We start from the raw sequence: 22,694 nt of genomic DNA, 5'->3' as shown, positions 1-22,694 counted from the left end.
GGTTTCTACCTCACAGTCCACGAAATCAAGAAATCAAGCCATTACATCCACATTCCAGCAAGCAGAAATAAGAAAGAAACAAAGAGGGCAAGACCCTACACTGCTTTAAGCCCACTTACAGTAGGTCATAAATGCATTAACACATCCCTCTGGCCAGGACTTAAAGTCACATGACTGCACCAAGCTGCATGGGTCCTATTTTCTAAAAAGGTGTGGTGGGCGAAGAGTGGGAAATAGTTGGCAGTCTGTGCTACCTCCCTCCAGCACTTTCTATTCTCCATAACCTACTTGTGTTTCCTCACGTTATTTATTAACCCCTGACATATTTTTCCTTCACTTGTTTACTGTTTCCCCTACCCTGGAAGTTCCAAGACGACACAAACTTTGTCTTTTGTTCACCTCTGCACCCCAGTTTTTGGAAAAGTGCCTGAAGCATAAGGAGTTTAATTAAAAGGGATTGAAGGAGGGAATGAATTGGGAATTCTAGGAAGAAAAAGTCTAAGAACATAAACTTAACCACAAAGATCCACTCCAGGTACACATGGTGTTTTTTCCTCTTCCTTGGTTAGATATGGAGGCTCATCAACTTGAAAAACTGACTCACTCACTACCTCTGGAATTACCAATTTTAAAGAGCCTCCCTTCCTCTGAACAGATGATTCCAAAGTCTTGGCAAAGGCACAACCAATACAAGCACAGATGATAGCCCTGTAGTAACTCCCTAGCCTTGATAATATAAGCAATATTACTTCAGTGTGTGCATGAATGTAACTATTGTGTAACTGGGTTTAGCTATGTATTGAGTGTGTAGTTATGTGTGCAAGAAGGTCAAGTAATTAGTAATAAAGGTGTAAACATCAATATAATGTAAAAATTAATTATTTTTCATGTGATTCATCAGATGAGGGAAAGGAAGTGTATTTGGGGGGAGTGGTATGTAACAGCCCTAAATCCTCAGTTTCCAAGCACTAGATACTATCTATGACTGAAAAAAGCAAGAATCTCCAAAAAAGTGAATATCATTTAGAAAAAGGGAAAGAAGCATTAGAGATTACTCTGGGGACCAATATCAGAAGTAAGAAGGGCAAGATCGGAGGTCTGCAGTTTTGCTTTGAAAGCTTACAAACTATTTGATTTCAAAGGATGTATCTTTACGTTTGAATTTTCATGATCTAGTTCGGTGCCCCCATGCCTCTAAGCAACTAAGAAATACTCTACATCAGTTTTAGCATCTAATAAGGTCATGCTGGAAGCGGCATTGGAAGAGAGAATGCACTAATAAAGAAGAGTGAAAGCTCACTGGTCTTTAGCTACACATAAATCGCCCGAGTAAAAATTAACCCCACCAAACGCGTCCGCGAGTTGAATACAAAGCATGACAGGCAAGCATCCGTGCTGCCTTCCCAATGGTCACACACCCCCGCATCCTGCACACGAACTTTTACGAATTGTATGCAGGTGCGCATAGAGATGAAGTTAAATTCAGCTAACGCATATCACAGATGACATGGGGATAAGATCTCTTGAGGGAACAAAGTGCACAGAAGGATCAGGGCTGACACCAAAGCACCCAGCACTGGGCAAGGGGCCGAGGCCCCCGGACTGGGCGGTCCGGCCGGCTCCCACCCCAGGAGGAGGAGCCAGGCCGCCCCGAGCTGCCCCGAGCAGCCCCTACCCTGGTGCAGGCGCGGCTCCCCGCCAGTCGGGAAGCCACAGGAGGAGGAATTTAAGGAAGAATCCCGGCCGCTGCCATTCTCAGCGCTCGACGCCGCCACATGCTTGCCCTCCGAAGGACCCTGACTAGGGCTCTGGCTGCTCGGACACTGGCTCCTCAGGTACCGGCTGCGGGGACGGGCCCAAAATGTTCCCTGCTGGAGGGGAGAGGATGGGAGCGGAGAGGAAGGCAGGGAAGGGAGGGAGAGCGCAGGGAAGTGGAGGGGAGGGCAGGGGAGAGGCGTCTGCAGGGAGCGCGCGGACTGCGCAGCCATCCAGGGACCAGAGAGCCCAGGTCTGCGAGCTCGGTGCTGCCGCCCAGGTTCTAGTATCAAGTCCCAAAACCAGGAGGCCAGGCACCCCGGGCCGCGCGGCGGGAGGAAGGCTGCAGTTAGCGGAAGACCCTCGCCAGGGCCGCCTCCAGCTGGCTCGCGAACAGCCACGGACAGGGGGCTTTTCTAGCCCAGGTGCCCGCGGCCCTGAGGAACCCCTGAAGCGCCAGCAGCTGCGTTCCTGCCGCTCCGCGCGGTTGCTGTCGCAGCACCGGGGCCGGTGCCACGCGGTGGTCCAGCCTCTCTTATTGATTTGTCCTTTGACAAGCCCCTCCAGACTGAAGTGAGAAGGACAAAAAAGTCAACCAGCCGCTGGCAACAGAACTGGCCTCCCCCTTTGAAACGAAATATGCAATCTCTCAACATTTCGCCCACAGAGAACCTTAAAGAGGGGGCCCAGGATGCGGGTGGTGGAGCATCTGCCCAGTGCCCACGTCAGGCAGGCAGGGTCAGGAACCTCACAAGCACAGAGGATGACAACCTCATTTAAACTTAAAAATGAGAAATGTACAAAGTAGACACCTTTAACTGTGGGAGTTGGTCTAATCTGTGAACCTCACCTAGAGATTTTTCTCCTTTGGATGCTTAGGTTTTTACTCCTTTCTCAAGGGGTGGGACAGGAAGGGACTCTACATAGAGACTGACTTTCTGTAAAGACTAAAGAGGAGCCAGAGTGGCCCATTAACTCAATATTAGCAATACAGTCTTTATCCTGAGTCTCTCCTGGGGCAGGGCCAAATTTATTCCTTACAACTTTATTCTGAGCTTTGATTTTACTAAATGTCGATCAAATGCTCTCTTACAGGTGACTTGGACGTTATTGCTGCTGAAAACGGGCCCTGACTTGACTCTAAGGGAGCTTGAAGTACTCATGATTCTTCCCCCAGCACAGTTCTACTTTCTGCCCTGCAACGAAAACCACCTCCCCACCAGCACACACACAGTTCTCTCACTGCTGTTTAACTCTTCCCTGGGCTTCCTCTGTTACTTGTTTCTTTCTTTTGTGAAAGAGTACAAAATTGTGTGCCCTGACCACATATTTGTGTCCAAATATCAGTCCAAATTCCTGAAATCCAACTAAAAAAGCAACTCTTACAAATACCTCACTGACATTTGCTGATACATTTTATTTATAATACTTATTATACTATTATACCAAGAGTTGTTTATTTGTGTAACATTGTCCTATCAGACTTTGGTTAAAATGACACAAAAATCATGTCCACCAAAAGTCGGAGCAGCTGCAGTTGTTTTTGGTGGGATACCTGCTTTCACTGTAAGCTTAGCCACTTGGGCAATAGGAACATAACTCATAGGGGACATAAGTGGAATGAACTCATGTAGATAATTATAAATATGAATTATACACAATTAAATCACATATCCAGGCAATTGTGCATCATAACCAAAGATATGACAGAGAAAGGAGTCTGCTGGTTTCATCTGACAAACAAGCTAGTCAGCTTAAACCCAAAATTGTCTGTAGCTTTGTTTGTACCAACACTTGGAATAGATAATTCTGCTTAATCAGCTTCAAGAATTGACACATGATATCCAAAAGTATAATAAGATGGACTAATATCCACAAATACCATATGAGTGTGTATGTATACATGTTATTTACACACACCCACATATACATCCAGAGAGGATAATTTCTGGCACGGCATTTCCTACTTAAAGTTAAGTTCACCAAGACTTGGAAGATTAAACACAACAAAAATTTATATAGTGAGCATAGGAAAGAACTAATGCTTCTTAAGGGATATTTCCATCAACCTACTATAATTTGATTGATTAAATGCCCTTCTTCACATTGTATCTGTAATTAAACCTAATAATGATTCAGACAGTTGTAACCTGATAATTTTTCCTTTATAGAATTCATGCAGTCTACCACCATGTTATAGTGCAATTTATTTTATTTATTTATGTATTTATATTTATTTTTTAAGCTTTTATATTAGCGTATAGCTTATCAACAATGTTGTGTTACTTTCAGGTGCACAACAAAGTGATTCAGTTATACATACATGTGTATTACAAACTACTATGCAGCGTTCCCTGTTCTATACAGTACATCTTTGTTGGTTATCTCTTTTAAATATAGCAGTGTGTACATGTCAATCCCAATACAGTACAATTTAATAGATTATGGGTTCCTTTAGCATTAGTTACATTCCAGTCTTATTTTTTACCAGTGATCTACTTCATTGAATTTGGAAAATACTTTGACTGAATTGAAGTTTCCATTAAAAAAAAAATACAAAAAATTTTTTTGCTGGAAAACATGTTTCCATTGTTCCTGCCAAAACACATGCTTATTTAATCAAGTTTATTTAAATACATAACTGTAACATATAGAGTGTTGACTAAAGAGAGAATATTGGCTACATAAGGTAAAACATTTGTAATTTATTAAAATCCTAATTGTAGTTCTTGGATAAAGGACTCTCATTAAGACCCCAGTGCCTTCTTTTGATTAACTTTCCAGGAGAAGGTAGCTAAGGGACCCCTGCTAGGAAACAGTAGCTGTATATTCAGTACACTTAAGACTACTTATCCTTAGTGACATCTCTAAGCAAATTCTAAGGAGAGATGACAACAGCAGTACAAACGTGGAGTATAAGTCTAATGAATGTCCCTTCTTTGCAGATTCAGATCTGGTTGTAATATGATATTATAAACCTTGAGGTCCCCAAATACCTAAATTTGCCTTATGTTTCTTCAGGTGTGTTCATCTTTTGCTACGGACCCCAGACAATACGATGGAACAATCTATGAACTTCGTAATTATCACCTTAAACCTTCAAAGATGAATGAGTTTCTTGAAAATGCTAAGGAAAACATACATTTTTGGACAGCTCACTCTGAATTGGTTGGATTCTGGACTGTGGAATTTAGCAGCTGGATGAGTAAAGTGTTTCATATTTGGAAGTATGGTATGATTTTTCCAGCTTAAATATTTGATATAGGTTTTCATTCTTTTAAATATTACATGACACTTATCTTTGGGGCCTATGGCCTATACATACACACAGGTTTAGTTAAACTTTTAAAGAGAGAAACAACAAATACAACAACAACAAAAATGAATTCAGGGATTTCTCCTCCCACTGGTCCCTGTAACACCCTTTTGCCCAAATTCTGAGGTATCATTATTGGGATAATGTGACATCTTATATTTTAAGACATGAAATTATAAACTGGCCTTTAATGCTCAGAAAAAATAGAGAATGGGTTATTGTATACATGATTTATGAAAAATTTAAAGCAGTGATTGCAATAGCTCAAGTGGGTAAAGATCATAAGAGGAAGGGAGAGTTACTTTTTCTTATTGTCAAATCTCCAACTATATATCAGGATTTTAGTAGAAATGATTGAAATGCACAGGGGCTTTAGGGTAGTTGAGGTTGATGGGGATAAGAGTTAACTTCTAGGCCTCACACAAGTCTGAGATTGAATGTTTTGTAAGTTTAGGGAACCACTTCTGTTTCATTTGTGACCCCCAAGGTTTTAGGGAATTCCCTGTCATTATGCTTCTCGAGGGAAGTAAAGGCAAAGGGATCAGAGTTCTCCCCATATTCAAATTCACTTACAGCTGGTTTAGCAGATGAAAGAGAACAAGGTCCAGGAATCCCCAGAGTGTTTGTTGCTCCAGTGTCTAATCTTTCTGACGTCCACATAGGACTTGCTTACATCCAAAGAACGGTTAAGAATTTCATTTGGTATGTGGTTATCAGTGTCCAAAGTTACTAGTCATCATGTACTTTAATAAGAAAAATGCTCACTCTGTATTTAACATTGCTGCCATAGCTGAGGGGATTTTGCTGTTGTAATAGAACAAATCCCATGAAAACAAAATGTATGCTTTAATGTGCAACAAGCAAAACTATGTCCCATGAAAAATAACTACTACTGAGGTCCTGATATAACTTTCTTACGTCTAAGATAGATGTTATTCCTTATCCCCAGCATAAACCATAGAAAACTGTTTCCATGAGTCTTACGAGGCTCTAATAATAAAGTAATAATACGAAGCCTATAAGTGAGTAAATGTATATACCTGTTTGGGTAACAACCAGAAGAGAAAGAGTCCTGGGTAAAAAGAATGGGAGACAATAAGCGAGAGAATCAGCACTCTTTCTCTGAAAGGAGTTCGTTCAGGAAAAGAGGCTGATCTTTGAAAGCAAACCTTAATTGAATGTATGTTGAATTTAACTGAATCGTATCTTGAGAAGACTACGCAACACCAGCACTCCCAAAGAAAAACAGTCTTTCTCTAAACTGACACTATAATTTAAATGCCTCAAATAATAACAAAAAAATAATATATATTGAGTACTTACTAGGTGCCAAACACTGTTCTAAGCTCCGTTCATGTATGAATTCATTTTTACTTCACAACAGTCTGGAAGTATATCATTATGCCTATTTCACAGGTTAAGAGACAGGCACAGAAAGATTCAATAACTTACCTAAGTTTCACAACTACCTACTAAAAGGCAGCACCTATAATGTTACTCTATGATATTATCATTAGTTGTTTACATTGCTACTCCGCTTTTAGGCTATGAGCAACATGGGGACATATGTCACATCTACTTATGTCGGTATCTCTACTGATATAGCGCAGTGTACTTATGTGGCCTCAATGGCCACTTGCTGATTTGAATGAAATGCAGAATATGTACAGGTGGTTTTTTTGTTTCGTATTGTTTTGTTTATAAATTTATTTAAATTTTGACTGTGTTGGGTCTTAGCTGTGCACAGGCTTTCTCTAGTTGCAGTGAGCGGGGGCTACTCTTCATTGCAGTGCGCAGCCTTTTCATTCAGGTGGCTTCTCTTGTTGCAGAGCACGGGCTTTAGGTGTGCAGGCTTCAGTAGTTGAAGCATACGGGCTCAATAGTTGTGGCACATGGGCTTAGTTGCTCCACAATGTGTGGGATCTTCCTAGAGCAGGGATCAAAACTGTGTCCCCTTCATTTGCATATGGATTCTAACCACTGTGCAACCAGGGGAGTCCCTGTACAGGTGGTTTTAAATCAAACATTTGATTTTTCTTACTCCTTTTCTTCACATAGATAATTTTGCCCATCTAGCTGAAGTTCAGAAAGCCTTGGCCAAAGACAAGGAATGGCAAGAACAATTTCTCATTCCAAACTTGGCTCTTGTTGATAAAGAAGGGACTGAAATTACTTACCTGGTGCCATGGTGCAAATTAGAAAAACCTCCAAAAGAAGGTAAGTCCTTCCCTCTTAGTTCGAATTTTGATGGAGGAAATACTAAAGATTTAAGCTATAAAAACTAAAGCTCCATAGGAAAAAAACTAATACTTAGTTTTATGTAGACATATATTGTGATTATAGGGATAAAAAATGAATTTGAGCTCTTTGCTCAATTAATTTAAATTAATTTTATTATCCTTATAACAGTGAGTATTAAATAATGAAATGTTTTCTCAGTTTTGAAAAACTCTTGAAGTTTAGGTGTGAAAATGTAAAGTTGACATGAGAAGAAAGGTTGAGAAGTTGGGGATTTGGAACAGAAAAAACATGTATAGGTAGGTAAAGGATAATATATGAGATTTTGTCATAGTTTAGTGTAGTTTTTACACAAATTACGGTTAATCTTGAAACAGTAAGTATATCTTTGCTTGTAAGACAGATGGGGGGAATGAACAAATTTAAACTAAGCTGTATTAGCGTAGTTTAACTTTTTTGTTTTCCTCCTTCTTATTTCTTGGTTTGAAAATAATTATTAAAGATTTATCTTCTTGCTGATTTCACTTTCTTACTGACCTTAGGAAAACATTTACCTCAATCTAACTTTAAACAAAAGTCAGATTTTTAAAGCATATACTAATTAAAATGTTATTTGATTTCAACCACAATGCCAACTTTGTAGTGTATCTTAGATTATAAGAGATTTGAAAAGCCTTATTTGGATCCTATCCACTTGGACCTCCCCTCAGGCTTCAGCATTGTCTAAATGAACTTAGTGTCTTCTAGAACATGTCACATCTTTGTTCTCTGCCTTTATGTTGTTCATGATTCTTTTTTTTTTTTTTTTTTTGAGGTACACCAAAGTGAATCAGCTGTATTTATACATATATCCCCATATCCCCTCCCTCCCGAGACTCCCTCCCACCCTCCCTGTCCTGGCCCTCTAAGGCATCACCCATCATCGAGTTGATCTCCCTTTGTTATACAGCAACTTCCCACTGGCTATCTAGTTTACAGTTGGTAGTGTATATATGTCTATGCTACTCTCTCACTTTGTCCCAGCTTCCCCTTCGCACCCCCCCAACCCCATGTCCTCCAGTCCATTCTCTGCATCTGCATCCTTATACTTGCCCTGTCACTGGGTTTATCAGTACCATTTTTTTTTTTTTAAGATTCCGTATATATGAGTTAGCATACAATATTTGTTTTTCTCCTTCTGGCTTACTTTGCTCTGTATGACAGACTCTAGGTCTATCCACCTCATTACATATAGCTCCATTTCATTCCTTTTTATGACTAATATTCCATTGTGTATATGTGCCACATCTTCTTTATCCATTCATCTGTTGATGGGCATTTAGGTTGCTTCCATATCCTGGCTATTGTAAATAGTGCTGCAATAAACATTCTGGTACATGTTTCTTTTTGGATTATGGTTTTCTCTGGGTATATGCCCAGGAGTGGGATTACTGGATCATATGGTAGTTCTATTCTTAGTTTTTTAAGGAAACTCTAAACTGTTTTCCATAGTGGCTGTACCAACTTAGATTCCCACCAACAGTGCAGGAGCGTTCCCTTTTCTCCACAATCTCTCCAACGTTTATCATTTCTAGACTTTTTGATGCTGGCCATTCTGACCGGTGTGAGGTGATACCTCATCGTGGCTTTGACTTGCATTTCTCTAATGATTAGTGATGTTGAGCATCTTTTCATGTTTGTTGGCCATCTGTATGTTCATGATTCTTTAGTTGCTTTGTACTTTTTTCCCTTTTACTTCTCAAATCTACTTGTTCCCTAGTATCTCTCTCTACCTGACCAGATGGTAAACTGCTTTTCAGTGTTTACCTAGATATTTAGCAATAATAAAAACCACCTCCTTTGGGATTTTTCCCTCAAAAACTTGGACATCACTTTGGGTCCATTGTTTGCTGGCTATTCCTGTTAGAAATGGAAATCTGTAGGGGGGAATTACACAAACTAAAGTGTTTCCTCTCAGAATTGGAAAGAAGAAGGAAATATATGAATCAGAAAATACTTTTCTTATTAATTTCTTACCTAAATGTGTACACTCAGGCAGCTCAAAAATCCTAATCCTATCATCAATTCTCAATATTTGTTTTAATGAATAATTTTATAGGTTAAAAATCGTTCAGGTAATACTTTAACATAGCTTCCTTGTTCTGTGTTCTGTGTGATAAGCTTAATAACTCACCCTTAAACATGGAGAAGGACTTTCTAAACACAAAAGCAAGGAAAAATGCAAAAAAGCAAAGAAATCATAAGTGTGTATACATAAACATTTTTGTATGTTTGATCCTCCAAATCCGTATATGGAGATTAGCCTTCCACTGGAACCACACTAACCTGATTAGAAATTTCTTGAGTATCTTTTATAAAACAATTATTTTCTCTCTATTCCAGGAGTCTATGAGCTGGTTACTTTTCAGAGGAAACCAGGTGGGCCCGCTCTGTGGGGTGATGCATTTAAAAGGGCAATTAATGCCCATGTGGATCTACGCTACTCAAAACTAGTTGGAGTTTTCCACACAGAATATGGAGCTCAACAGAGGTATCGTTGTCCATTTCTTCTAAGAAACCGAAAGTATACTGGTGATCTACTAAGTTCCTCCAGTCACTGTTTTCCATTATGCCATATATTTTAATTTTTATCCCCAATTTTTTTTTGCTGTTTTAAGGGTGAAGAAAACCTGTTTCACAGCTTATTTCTTTAGAATGTTAATCACTTATGAAGCCTTTTCCAAATGCTAAACTGCTGTTTTCTGATACATCAAAATGATACAATTAAAAAACTGCCTCACGAAAATCTGTTCTTCATGGTTTTATTCCTCTAAATATATTTTTATTGATTTTTAACTTTAAATGTGGACGTCACTGCAGTGAGAATTTCAAAGACTTTATATGCGGCAAACTCCAGAAAATGCATATAAAGTTCATCTGGAAGGATAAATGACCAAGAATAGCTAATTCATATCTCCATTTGCCTCCTCAACTTCCTTACTTGACAGTCCAGTGGACATTTCAAACCTCACATATTCAAAACTGAGCTTCTTACCTTTACCCACAAATTTAACTTCTAGTAATATAGCATAAGAAAAAATCCGAATATACAGAAAAAAATATTTTCAAGCTGAGAAATATGTGAAGAGGAGAAAAATTATGAAAATAATTAGATGTCTATCTCACACAATATGCTAAAATAAAATTCAATGGATTATAGCTTTAATGTAGAAGAAAAGAAGTCATAAAATTACTAAAAAATATATAGATGCTTTTTAAAAATAATATGAATGAGAACTACATTTCTAAACCAAGAAATAAATGAAAACAATGAAGGTCAAAAAATCAACTAATGATTTTTTTATAAAAAGGCTCAATCTTTCTGCATGACCCAAGGCACCATAAATGAAATTCAAAAGCAAATAGAAATGTAAAATCTTATGCAAAGGTAGATGTACAGATGACTACTAAACATATATTAAAGAAGATGCAGGTGAAGACAATAATGAGATGCCATTTTCACCAAAGAAAGACATACTTAAATAGATATAGTACCAGTTAAGTTGGAAAAAAAGAAGTACCTCTACTGTGTACCATATACTGGCTTACTAATTCTCCACCATAAAATTTGGCAATATAAATGAAAAGCATCAATTTTAAACTTATTTTTGCCAATATTCTAGGAAATACACATAGTTGCATAGGTGTCTTCAGTTACACAGGAAGGAAATTTGAAACAATATAAAACATATAGTGATCATTTGAATGATGAAATTACTACTTATTAAGTAGTATTTTAATTTTTATAATGGACATATATAACTTTTATAAGACAAAGCAGAAAATGAGTGTGCACACTTTTTAATCTTAAATTCATTCTCAGCAGAGAAAACAGAGGAGTAATATGCTGAGTAGAAATCAGTGCTTCATTTCTGGATGACAATTTATAGTATGTACACTGTACGTATGTAAGAATATATGAGATAGTCCCTTTGGTTCTCTCAATTTTAATTTTAGGACATTATATTGAGGAAAGAATGATATCCACACTGCCTGGGTTTGAATCCCAGCTCCACCGCTTACTGACTTTGTGACTTTCATTGAGTTACTTAACCTTTCTGTGTCTTACATTGCTTCTTGATAAAAGAAGGATAATAATAGGCTACCACCTAGGATTATTGTGAAGACTCCATGAGCCAACACATGCAAAATGCTTAGAGCCAGGCCTGGCACATAGGAAGCGCCCAATAAATGTTAGCAGTACTTGTCTTTGACGTTGTTATTTTCACAGATATACACGTAGGTGCTGCTCTGAGGAAGTTTTTGTCAGCATTGTTTACAATAAGGAAGCTTTAGAAATAATGTGGTATGACCCTATGTATATAATATACTTGTAATACACAAATAGACACACACATATATATCATATATATCATGTATCTTATATAAGCATAAACATATATGCTGTATGTATATAAATACATAAACATATAAAAATACATATATATACATAAATATGGAAAAGACACATCGAAACAGAAAAGTGGTGAATTCCGGGTGGTAGGATTAGAAACTATTCCTGCTTTCTCTTTTTGTTTATCTGCTTTTTCCAAAAACTAAACAGCCAACATGTATTACATTGTAATTATTTTTAAATTTTAAATAATTTAATTACAAGAACATTTATTTCAGTATTTTGTAGAATACCACACTATTTTGAATAACAACAATAAGGGGTTGGGATAAAAACCTTCTGTTATATTTATGAGAATGCAGTCACATAAATGTTAAAAATTAATATCATTGCCATAGAAAATTCTCATTGTTACTTTTTAACATCTGTTACTACCTGTAAAATACAGTAAGACCCTAATTTTATATTTCTCATCTTTTAAAAGAAATACAATAAATATTAATACAGGGTTTCTCTGGGTAGTTAAGTTTCAGTTACTTCTTGTTTTCTTCTTTGCATCAGACAAATTTTCAGTAGGAAACACAATTTTTGTATAATCTTGCTTTCTAAAAATAAAGTAAAAGCCTCCTGTTTCCTCATCTATAAAACCAGTTTGACTAATTAATTTATAAATTTCTCTCCTAAATCTCAGACCCCTCTGAAGTCTTATCACTAACATACTTAGTGTTACCCGGTTGATAATCACCCTTTTGATTTAAAGAATAGGACTCACAGTCTGATTAATGTTTCTGTCTTTCTCATTTGTAGTAATGCACAGTCTTTAGAATCGATTTCTGGTTTATTTCTGCAGCTCACATGCTGTGGTGGAACGAGAGTGCAGACAGCCGAGCAGCTGGCAGACAGCAGACTCATGAGGATCCCAGAGTAGTGGCAGCAGGTAAGCTAGTTCACTAGGCACGAGTTATTCGTAGAACAAATTTCATCTAGTCAATAACTTTATATGCCTTCTTATGAAATTTTTTTTCAGTTCGGGAAAGTGTCAATTACCTGATGTCTCAGCAGAATGTGCTTCTGATTCCTACGTCATTTTCACCATTGAAATAGGGTTCCACTGAAATACAAAGCATTGCATGAAGTGCCGTAAGATGTGTCTGCTAATGGTCCTTAAATTCTCCCAAGAGATTCTCACTTTTATTTGAAGAAAGTGTTAATTCATATGTCCCTGCATTTTTAAAGCCAGCTCTGTCCATTGTCACTACTGCCTCAGGATAGTTCTGTTCATTTTCCCCTTGGCACTTCAGTATCTGTTATAACTTAGAAATATGTAGTTGCCACTACTCCTTGACCTTGATTTTTCATTTGTTTCAGAATATCTCCTCTATTTTAACAACGAAATGCTCTATAGCATTTTCTTATATTTTTACGATTTTACATTTCTGTGCCTGACAATATTTTTAAACTATTTATATACCATGTCTATCTTTCGATCATGTCTCTGTTATCTGAGATTTTTAAAAAAATTTTGCCCAGTTAAGTTTGTGATATCAAATGGGATTCAGAAGAATATTACATCAAATGTATTTCTTTACCTTGGGAAAGTACGGTATAACCTGTGTCATCCGTTTTAATTATGGCTTTCACAATTAATTGTCACTTTCACTTGGAAAATTTTTTTTTAACTTCAGAAGACTTGTTTTATATGCTGAAATGTGTTCATTTACAGTTTTATTAGCTTTTTGTTCATTTTGGATCACTATTTAATGACGATCCTTGGCACATATATTTATTTTAAAGATTTTTACATTTATGGAAATGCTTGCCCTAATAAAATCTGACATATTCATTTTGGTTTTTTCTTAATTTGCATTTTATATTATCATCTCTGGAGATTTTACTGTGTTACTATAGGATGATGACACAGTAATAACTTACCAACCTTATTGTAAATGTTAAGTTATATCAAGAATATAGCATGATAGTAATGCCAGAAGGAAGATTTCTTTAGTGCTGCCACAGATATGCTAGGGTTTTCCTTGAAACACCTTAAATTTCCATTTTAGTTGTATACCTCTGCCTTCTAAAACTAGGTTTGGTACTTCCAAGCTCTTTTGATAGTCTGTATTTATAGCTATATTATTCTACATTTCTAAAATATAAGTATAAAATAGTAAATTATGAATTAGCTGCCTAAGGGAAATTTGGAAAACAAGGTACAGTGTTTTAGGATCCTGGTAGAAGAAATTAAAGGATTAAACATCCTGTTTTTTGTAATCCAACTATTGTCGTGTTTTCTGTTTCCCTTCAAAGCAAAACTCTCTGCAGAGTTGTATATACTCACCATCTTCCCTTCCTTACCTCTTATTCTCCCCTGAACCCCATCTAGATAGGCCTACATCTTTGTCAGTCTGCTGAAATGATTCTTCTGAAGGTCACCAAGGACCTCTCTCTTACTAAATTCAATAGTCTTTCTCTGCCTTTACCTTGCTCACCTTCTCAGCAGTATTGGACACAACTGACCACTTCTTACCTTCCCAAATACACTTGATTCTGAGCTTTAATATATGGCACCTTACTCTTAGATTTTCCTCCTCCTCACTGGCCAGTCTCTTTGTTTCCTTTGCTGGCTTGTCTTCTAAATGTGGGTGGCGTCTCAGGCCTCAGGAATATTCTCTCTTCCCTCTCTCTAGGTAAGGTCATTCAGTCCCAAGGCTTACATACCACATTTATGCCCATGATTCATGCATTTTTATCTCCTTTCCCATCCTTCCCTCTGAGCTCCAGACTGAAATACCAACGGCCTTTTGGGTCACAAACGAGAAGTCACTTTGATATCTCTTTCCCTCATCCCCTTCCTGCAGCCCGTCAGCAGGTCCTGTTGACTCTATCTCTAAAATAGATTCTCAGTGTTACAATTCCTCCCTGGCCCAATCCACCATCCTCTCCTACTTGGTTCCCCTACTGTCCGTTCTCCCCATATAACCAGCAAAGCTCTTTCTGAAATAAAGATTAGATCAAATCACTGCCTTGTTTAAAACTCTCCAGCGGCTCTTCGTTGCAACAACAATAAAATCCAGGTACCTTAACCTGGACTACGAGGCCCCACAAGTTCTGGTTCCTGCCATCTCTGATTCCATCCCCTGTAACTCCAGAGACACTGGAATTCACTCCCCACTCCCCAGCTTGCCAAGCTTTTCCCCACTCGGGGCTTTTGCACCAAGTGTTCTTTTTTTTTTTTAAAGGGTGCATTTCAATGTGTTTTTGTTTGTTTTTTTGTTTTGTTTTTAATTTTTATTGGAGTATAATTACTTTATGGTATTGGGTCAGTTTCTGCTGTACAACAAAGTGAAAGAGCCACATGTATACATATATCCCCATATCCCCTCCCTCTGGAGCCTCCCTCCCAACGTCCCTATCCCACCCCTTTAAGTCTTTACAAAGCATCTCCCTTTACAAGCTGATCTCCCTGTGCTCTGTAGCAGCTTCCCACTAGCCATCTATTTTACATTTGGTAGTGTATGTCAATGCTACTCTCTCACTATGTCCCAGCTTCCCCTCCCCCCGGTGTCCTCAAGTCCGTTCTCTACGTCTGCATCTCTATTCCTACCCTGCCAACTAGGTTTATCAGTACCATTTTTCTAGATGTCATCTATATGTGTTAGCATACTGTATTTGTTTTTCTCTTTCTGGCTTACTTCCAAGTGTTCTTTCTTCCAGGAACATTCTTCCTACCTACCTTCAAATGTTGGCTGCTGTTCATTTGATTCACATCTGAGCTTAAATATCACTCCACAGAGGTCTGACTCCTCTCCATGGTTATTGTTACCATGTTGTATTTTCTTCTTAGCACTTAGTGCTGTCTGAATTTATTTCTTTACCCACACATGCATTGTGAATATGAATATAACTTCCCCATTGAAATTCAAGTTCATTAGAGCAGGATTCTGTCCTCTTCAACACTGCATCCTCAGAACCTAGAAGCTTATCTGGTGCACAACAGAGTTCAATAAGTATTTGTTACATTATTGCATAATGATGCCAAACCAATTTTACAAGGACAATTTTAACTGATACCCAAGTTCACCAAAACAACCCTCTGCCAGTTACTGGCTGTGTTACTTTGGACAATTCGTTATTCTCTGAGTCAGTTTACTCATATGTCAAATGGTACTACTTACCTCATAGGGTAGGTTCTAAGGATTAAATGAAATACCTGACAACACAGTAAAACACTTGAAAAAGGTAGCTAATCTTCCCAAGCTCTTTCTTATTCAATGTACGCATTCGCATTCCAAAGTTTCCAGAGTTTTTCTGAACCTATAAATGTTTATATAGGCTTTTTTTCCTAGAATGTTTTGCTCCAGACTTGTGAGTAACATATAGTTATCTTAATTAACTGCCTTTTTATTTTTCAGTGTTTTTTTCTCTCCCTCAATTGTCATTTGTCACAAACACAGTTTTCTGTCATTTCACTAAAGTGGCTAGAGTGTGAACTTCAAGGGAGAAAGACAGTTATGATGCTGATGACTGGGCGATCAACCAGGGCTCAGTCGCAAAGCCACAGTCCTCCCTCCCGCCCACAAAGTTCAGATCCACACCTTAGCAAAGGACCACTCGCTGCACGTCACGACCATCAAGAGGTCACAAGTAGAGCCACGACTCCACTGTGCTGCCTCAGAGGGCCTGTTTGACAGGGGTTCTTCAAGGACCAAGATTAGCAGTCAGTCTCAGAAACAGTGTCTGCTTATGAGCCATGACAAATGCACCCACGTCTCATCGCAGCACTGCATCGTCTTGGGTGTAGACTACACAACATTTTTTACAGAAGAAAGGGAAGGCACCTCCAACATTAGTATCATTTCTCCTCCCCCATTTTCCTGCTTTTCCTGCATGCTCACACTTGTCAGCACCTCACAGGTACACCTGCCACACCGTGTCCTTGTATTTTTGGTTGACGAAACAGAAGAGCATCGAGGGCTGCCTTTGAGCTTCCTCAACGCCAAATGAAGTAATGAGGTTTTTATTCTATGGCTTAGCTACAGAGTATTTGCAGAGATCTCTGCAGTGTCATTATCATTAAGCAAAATATGTTTATCTAAAACCTCTTAAACTTAGTACCAGTTACTACTGAAACTGAATCATGAAAGTGCGAAACACCCTTTATTTTCAAGTAGTCCCCTAGATTCTCTTTTGTGATTAACAGGACATTCAGCTTTTTCTAAATTTCTACCTTTTTTTTTTTTTTTTTTTGCAGCTCTTTATTGGAATATGATTGCTTTACACTCTTGTGCCAGTTTTTGAGGTACACCAAAGTGAATCAGCTGTATTTATACATATATCCCCATATCCCCTCCCTCCCGCGACTCCCTTCCACCCTCCCTATCCTGGCTCTCTAAGTCATCACCCATCACCGAGTTGATCTCCCTGTGTTAAGCAGCAACTTCCCACGAGCTATTTTACACTTGGTAGTGTATATATGTCAATGCTACTCTCTCACTTCGTCCCAGCTTCCCCTTCGCACCCCCCACCCCTCCACCAACCCCTTGTCCTCAAGTCCATTCTCTACATCTGCATCCTTATTCTTGCCCTGTCCCTAGGTTCATCAGTACCATTTTTTTAGATTCCATATATATGAGTTAGCATATGGTATTTGTTTTTCTCTTTCTGGCTTACCTCACGCTGTATGACAGTCTCTAGGTCTATCCACCTCATTACAAATAACTCATAAATTTCTACTTTTGATCCAGTGTCGTCCCTTCTACAAGCAGACATTTCTTACTTCTGTAATGACTTTTTACGCTTTAACAGTAGGTGGTGCTATGACTGCATGAAAATAAATTAGTATAGACCACAACAGAACTGTCACAGGTTTATTTCGTGACTTATTACAACATAGAAATATGCCTTTTTTAATATTCATATAAAGTTATTGACAATACAAAATTTTTTTCTTTTTTTTTCTTTTAATGAAAATGATTTAACTTAGAAATCTATTGTGAAACTTTTGTCTAGTTTTGCAATTCTCAGATATTCCAGTGCAAAAATAGATCCCATTACAGACAGCATAAAGTGCTTGGAATGAAGGGCCAATGATAAAGAAAAAGCACAAAAACATAGCTGTTTCCTAGGGTATAAGAAGGGAGAACAGGATATTTAGACTTTATGAAAGTATAAACAGTCTATAAAAAGGGATGCAACAATTCTGAAGAGAATTAGAACAATATTACTATAGTACTATATTATTACTACTAAATAGTAACAAGAGTAGAAATTAATATCTCAGTTTCAAAGTGGTTCAATATAATATGACACATGGCTCTTTGGAAACAATTTTTACCTGATATATACAACCATGAGAAGAAAACAGACAAATCCCTTTAGTCAATGATTACTATACAGTGAATGGTATGCAACATTTAATAGTCACAATGCACATGCCTTCAGTACAGATATTGAAATACAGTAGTTTGAGGTTTGGTTATTTTTTTTAACAATGACCTATGCTGGGCATTTGCATATAGAGGGCTTTGTTTTCTTTTGTATCTTTCATATTCACAGTTAAAAAGGTTTAAGGTGTCCAAAAGAAGTGAAAGCAGAAATCTTTGAACACTTCTGAAAAAAAAAAATTTTTTTTTTGAAACTCACATGGTTACATTTCCACAGGGATTACATAGAAATTTTACTTGACTAAGCAGAGAGTTGATAAAAATTTCTACTATAATTAGGCTTACACAGAAAAATGTAAAAGACTACTATTTGGATAGTCTAAAAGGTAACAATATTAATGAAGTAGATGAGTAGCTGTAGATTGTTTCTAGCTTAAGAGAACCTTTAAATCTATATTGAAATGTTGCATTTTTTTTCAAAGTAATTCACAGTGTCTTTTGATTTTTTTAAATATGGCCTTGAAGGAGAGTAATCAAAAAAAGGAGCTGCTCATGGTTTTAATATAACACAGAATTAGAACATGATTCTAGTGAAATGGGAAAACTAACAGAACTTGATTTTGAAAAATATTAAACAAGGAGAAACAATTAGTCAATGAATTTTATATCATTAAAGATAGCATAAAATATGAGCTTATGCCAACAGTTATTGGAAAAATACATTTATTACCTGTTCATCATTTTAGAAAGTATTGGCATTCATTCCCAAAGGTCATTTTCTTTTTCCAAGCAACAAGCTGCATGATAACATGCAGTAAATTTTAAAAGAAAAAAATACAGATTTGGAATAGATCTGAAATCTTGCACCTTTAGAGTTAATATCTAAATATTTTTAAAAGGAGAAGACAGTAGTAATGATATTGGATGATCACTTTAACTTCACCAAACAGTATTTCTCTCCTAATTTTGTTGTCTCAAGACAGATGACATTAAGCATTAGTGCAATAGTATTTTTCACGTCTTTACTTACTAAAAAAATTAAACTGGGTTAGAAAAGTCCGAAATAATCTTCATGTGGGGGGGGTCATTTGCTGTTTTGTTTTTTTTTTTCCATGATAGGTTAGTGATTGAAGAGATGAAAAATTTGAGATTGTCAGAATGGGGTATCTGAGATTTTCAAAGCCAATTATTCGAAGGTGCTAAATGCCATAAGCACAAGTTTTATGTTATTTGACAAGTTTTGAAGCTAGCTGTCTTCTCTGTGAAAGTTTTCATTGTTTAGTCTCGTGACCCTCATGACATTTAAACTTTCTTGGCTTTTACATTGTTGCTATTTTCAAAAAGTGGGCTGCCCAATAGTCTTTCAGTGGGTTCCAACAACCACAACCAAACCTGTATTTGTAAACCAGTTAGCTGACGACCATGGCACAGGAAATCTACTGAGACTTAATATCTCCCCACCCCATCCATCCAGACTCACTCAATCATACACTCAAAAAAATACCTGATCGATTCACTGATACTAAAAGTATTCTAAAGGATCTTAAAGAAACTTAAATACGATGTTGTCATATGAGATCTTGGCCATCACATTGTTTTCTAATCACCAGGCACTAGTCAGATGATCCATCCGCAAACTTCTGTGAAAAAATAAAGCTAGCGAGGCAGTGTGGCCATACTCCTCTGTGCCACAGGGTTCTACGCAGAGGTCATTCTAAGGTTTCAGAAGTCACTGACAGAACTTACACTTCCAAATAACATTAAAAGTACACATATTTTTATCAAAATACAACTCCATCTTTTCATATTCTAGATTAATTCAAAAAGCCAGAAATAATACTACGTTTGTATCAAACAACAGAATCTTGAGATGCACTGTACCGTGTTAGTAGACAATCAGGACAAATGGACACAGGCCTCCCTTGGTTTGAGTGCATCACCTTTCATCCCAGGCCCTGGGCTCCGCAGCTGTAGCCCCAAAAGTGTGGTCGCCGACTCTTTGCTTCTTACCAGGACCTAAGTGTCCTTAAAGAGTCCCAGAAAGATAACCGTGGAGACTCATGGTTCCAAGCAATGCCAACAATGAAACCAAGTCTCACTCTTGTATGTTACCCTGTGATTTCGTGTTACAGTGTGCATGTGACCACCACCAGAGCAGCTCATCGAAGAGGGAATCAAAGCAGGACCTTCCCCACACACGGCACCATTTTGTCACTTGATATTTGATGATGTCAACAGACTCTGAGTGGAGGAGCTTTCACAAAAGTGTGCATGACACACTGTGGTGCTTCAGGCTTTCTGAGCAACTTGGCACTGGTAGTTCTGGCACACTCATTGCTAGCAGTGGCTGTGTCAGCGGGAAGCCAGTCTCCTGGCATGGCACGGCTTCATGAATGGGGATGTGCAGGCCTTTAGATTTTGATAAATAATCACTGGCCATGATTACTTGATGGAATATTGTTGCAACCCCAGTTAGAATACAAAGGAACAAAAAAGTATGTCAAACCCATATGTCCACTGGGTTCCATTCTAGAGTTTCACATGAGTATAAGGTAATAAACTAAATTCAAGTCTTTCTCACTCGAGAGACATACAAGACATAGGCTACAAAGGCACTGCCCTTGTAATGGAATTTTGTTTTCATTGCATTGAATTGCATTGCATTGAACAGTATCTATCAGTACAGTATCCAGTTTACTTCTTCCTACAGAATCTTCCAGCCCTTTCCTCTGGAACACTTCACATGATGCAAAAGAAGGTCTAGTTCCTCCTTTCTTCTAGCCACCCCGTATGAACAGGATTCTTCATACATAACTTTCTTTCACTTTCTCATCCTGTAGAAAAGAGGTGAGAACTGCAACATCCACCACCGTCTGGTTTTTGTGTAACGACAGGTCCTTTAAGTGGTCATCATCGCTTTGGTCCTTGGCGAAGTTTACAAATACCTGTCAAAATAAAGATTGACCTTTATAAATACCTCTAACTTGCTCTCTTTATTCTAGTTGCATGTTTCCCCATGTGAAAATTAGAGAATACAAGATTGAATAAAGAGAATAAATGGATTAACTAGAAAACTTTGCGTGGGAGGAAGAGGGGAATACTTGACAAAGCATTAACCTAAAAAACCGACCTTCTATTATTGCCCCAAATCACCAATGGCTCAATCATCTGTTTACTTTGACTCATACAGGCCGGATTAAAGGGAAGAGGGATGACAACTAACCTTTACTGAATACCTACTAAGTACCAGGATCTATTTGGTCCCTGATGTTACCTAATTTAAATGGGATAAGGCACCTGGCATAGTACATGCCCATGGCAGATACGCAATAAAAAAAACTGCAGTTTTTATGATTATTATGACAGTTTACTCTCACAATAACCCTATGAAGTTGGTATTATTATCTCCCTTTTCGGATTCAGGGAGGTCAGGTAAAAAGCATAATTAACAGACGATCAGGAGCGCATGCTCAGATCGTCTATACTGTTCTAGGGCCCATAACGGGCAGGGGGAGGAGAAGGGGCAGGAATCCTCACCCTGAAAAGCAAACCTGTTTTTGACACTGAAGCTTACCTGGTCAAGTGTTGTCTGAGAGACAGAGTAGTCTTCTATGTGGAGTCGCTTTTTGCTCTGGGAAAGGACGCTGAAAATCCTGGCCAGGGAAGACAGCGAAGAGGGAAGCTGGTACTGCAGCATGTTCCGGTGCTTCTCCTTCAGGACGCTCCCTGGAAAGGCGAGTTCAAAGAACTCCTGGACAGGCTTCAGGTCAGGGTTGGACCCTGCTATTCGTACGACTATTGTATAGCCATCTCCAAACCTGAAAGCACGAAGAAGAAAGTCCAAATGGAAGGTCTTTGGGAAACTTCTCAAAAGAATATTTAACTCGAAGAACCCCACTTGGGCGATGAAAGAGGCCCCTGCCAGACCCAGAAATAAGTTTCAGAGAGCAGGAACTAGTTATCACGTACTGAATACCTATTCTATGTGAGCTGCCTTGCCGAGTGCCTTAGACATGACTCCATTTAATCCTCACCTGGGCCTATGAGGTCTGTCAGATGCTACACAGAAACTGAAACCTAGAGAGTTAGTCACTTGCTATGGTATGTAGTTCAGAGGTGGTGGGACCAGGGTGTGGACCCAACCTGTGTTTGACTCCGAAGCCTATGCTCTAACCTTACTGGCACATATAAATCTTATCATTACATCTCTATAACAAACCTAGAAAGTAGATATTCCTAGAACACTGACTCTCAGAGAGGTTAAATAACTTGCGAAGTGTATACAACCACTAAAAGGTCAAGACAGAATTTGCGTGCAGCTCTGTTTGACTTCAAAGTCCTCATTCTTTCCACTATACCATTTTGTTCAGTTTATTTCCCTTTATTTTAGAGCCACCATGTATACACTTACAAAAGAATAAATACACGATTTCTCAGGATGTGGGATCCCAAAGAAATTATCTTTATTACCTATTTTTCAGATGTTGGACACTGCCGAGACACCTGAACCGCCCATTGACCATAATTGCCATCCTCGTGCAAAGAGCTTCACATTCTTCCATACTGTGGGAAAACAGAATGAGGTTTAGTTTTAAAGAGATGCTCCTAC

The 22,694-nt window shown here is 38.2% G+C and overlaps 2 protein-coding genes across 5 annotated transcripts in view; one reads left to right on the top strand and one right to left on the bottom strand.

Moving 5' to 3' along the window:
• Nucleotides 1–1,593: 1,593 nt before the first annotated feature.
• On the top strand, nt 1,594–22,635 carry LOC130844199 (protein NipSnap homolog 3A-like). 2 transcript variants are annotated; one of them, XM_057720428.1, is made up of 6 exons: nt 1,594–1,835; nt 4,777–4,987; nt 7,130–7,288; nt 9,692–9,839; nt 12,553–12,639; nt 22,567–22,635. In XM_057720428.1, exons 1-5 carry the CDS (start codon nt 1,776–1,778, stop codon nt 12,614–12,616), a joined length of 642 nt encoding a protein of 213 aa, XP_057576411.1. In that variant the 5' UTR covers nt 1,594–1,775; the 3' UTR covers nt 12,617–12,639; nt 22,567–22,635. The 2 variants fall into 2 exon arrangements, with proteins under 2 accessions (XP_057576411.1, XP_057576412.1); XM_057720429.1 differs by lacking the exons at nt 9,692–9,839; nt 22,567–22,635 and adding an exon at nt 12,730–12,806.
• The window catches only part of ABCA1 (ATP binding cassette subfamily A member 1), a 123,802-nt gene continuing 121,830 nt past the window's right edge, over nt 20,723–22,694 (bottom strand). For all 3 annotated transcript variants that reach the window (XM_057720426.1, XM_057720425.1, XM_057720427.1), the window contains 3 exons: nt 22,556–22,648; nt 21,660–21,903; nt 20,723–21,030 (listed from right to left, as the gene is read on the bottom strand). In XM_057720426.1, the coding sequence (XP_057576409.1) occupies nt 20,890–21,030; nt 21,660–21,903; nt 22,556–22,648 (478 nt within the window). In that variant the 3' untranslated portion in view covers nt 20,723–20,889. The remainder of the gene's footprint in view (nt 21,031–21,659; nt 21,904–22,555; nt 22,649–22,694) is intronic.

This window comes from Hippopotamus amphibius, chromosome 2 (genome assembly GCF_030028045.1).
Source record: "Hippopotamus amphibius kiboko isolate mHipAmp2 chromosome 2, mHipAmp2.hap2, whole genome shotgun sequence".
Taxonomy (NCBI): domain Eukaryota; kingdom Metazoa; phylum Chordata; class Mammalia; order Artiodactyla; family Hippopotamidae; genus Hippopotamus; species Hippopotamus amphibius.
The sequence above is the reverse complement of the archived record's forward strand: the minus strand, read 5'-3'. Positions and strand labels throughout refer to the sequence as shown.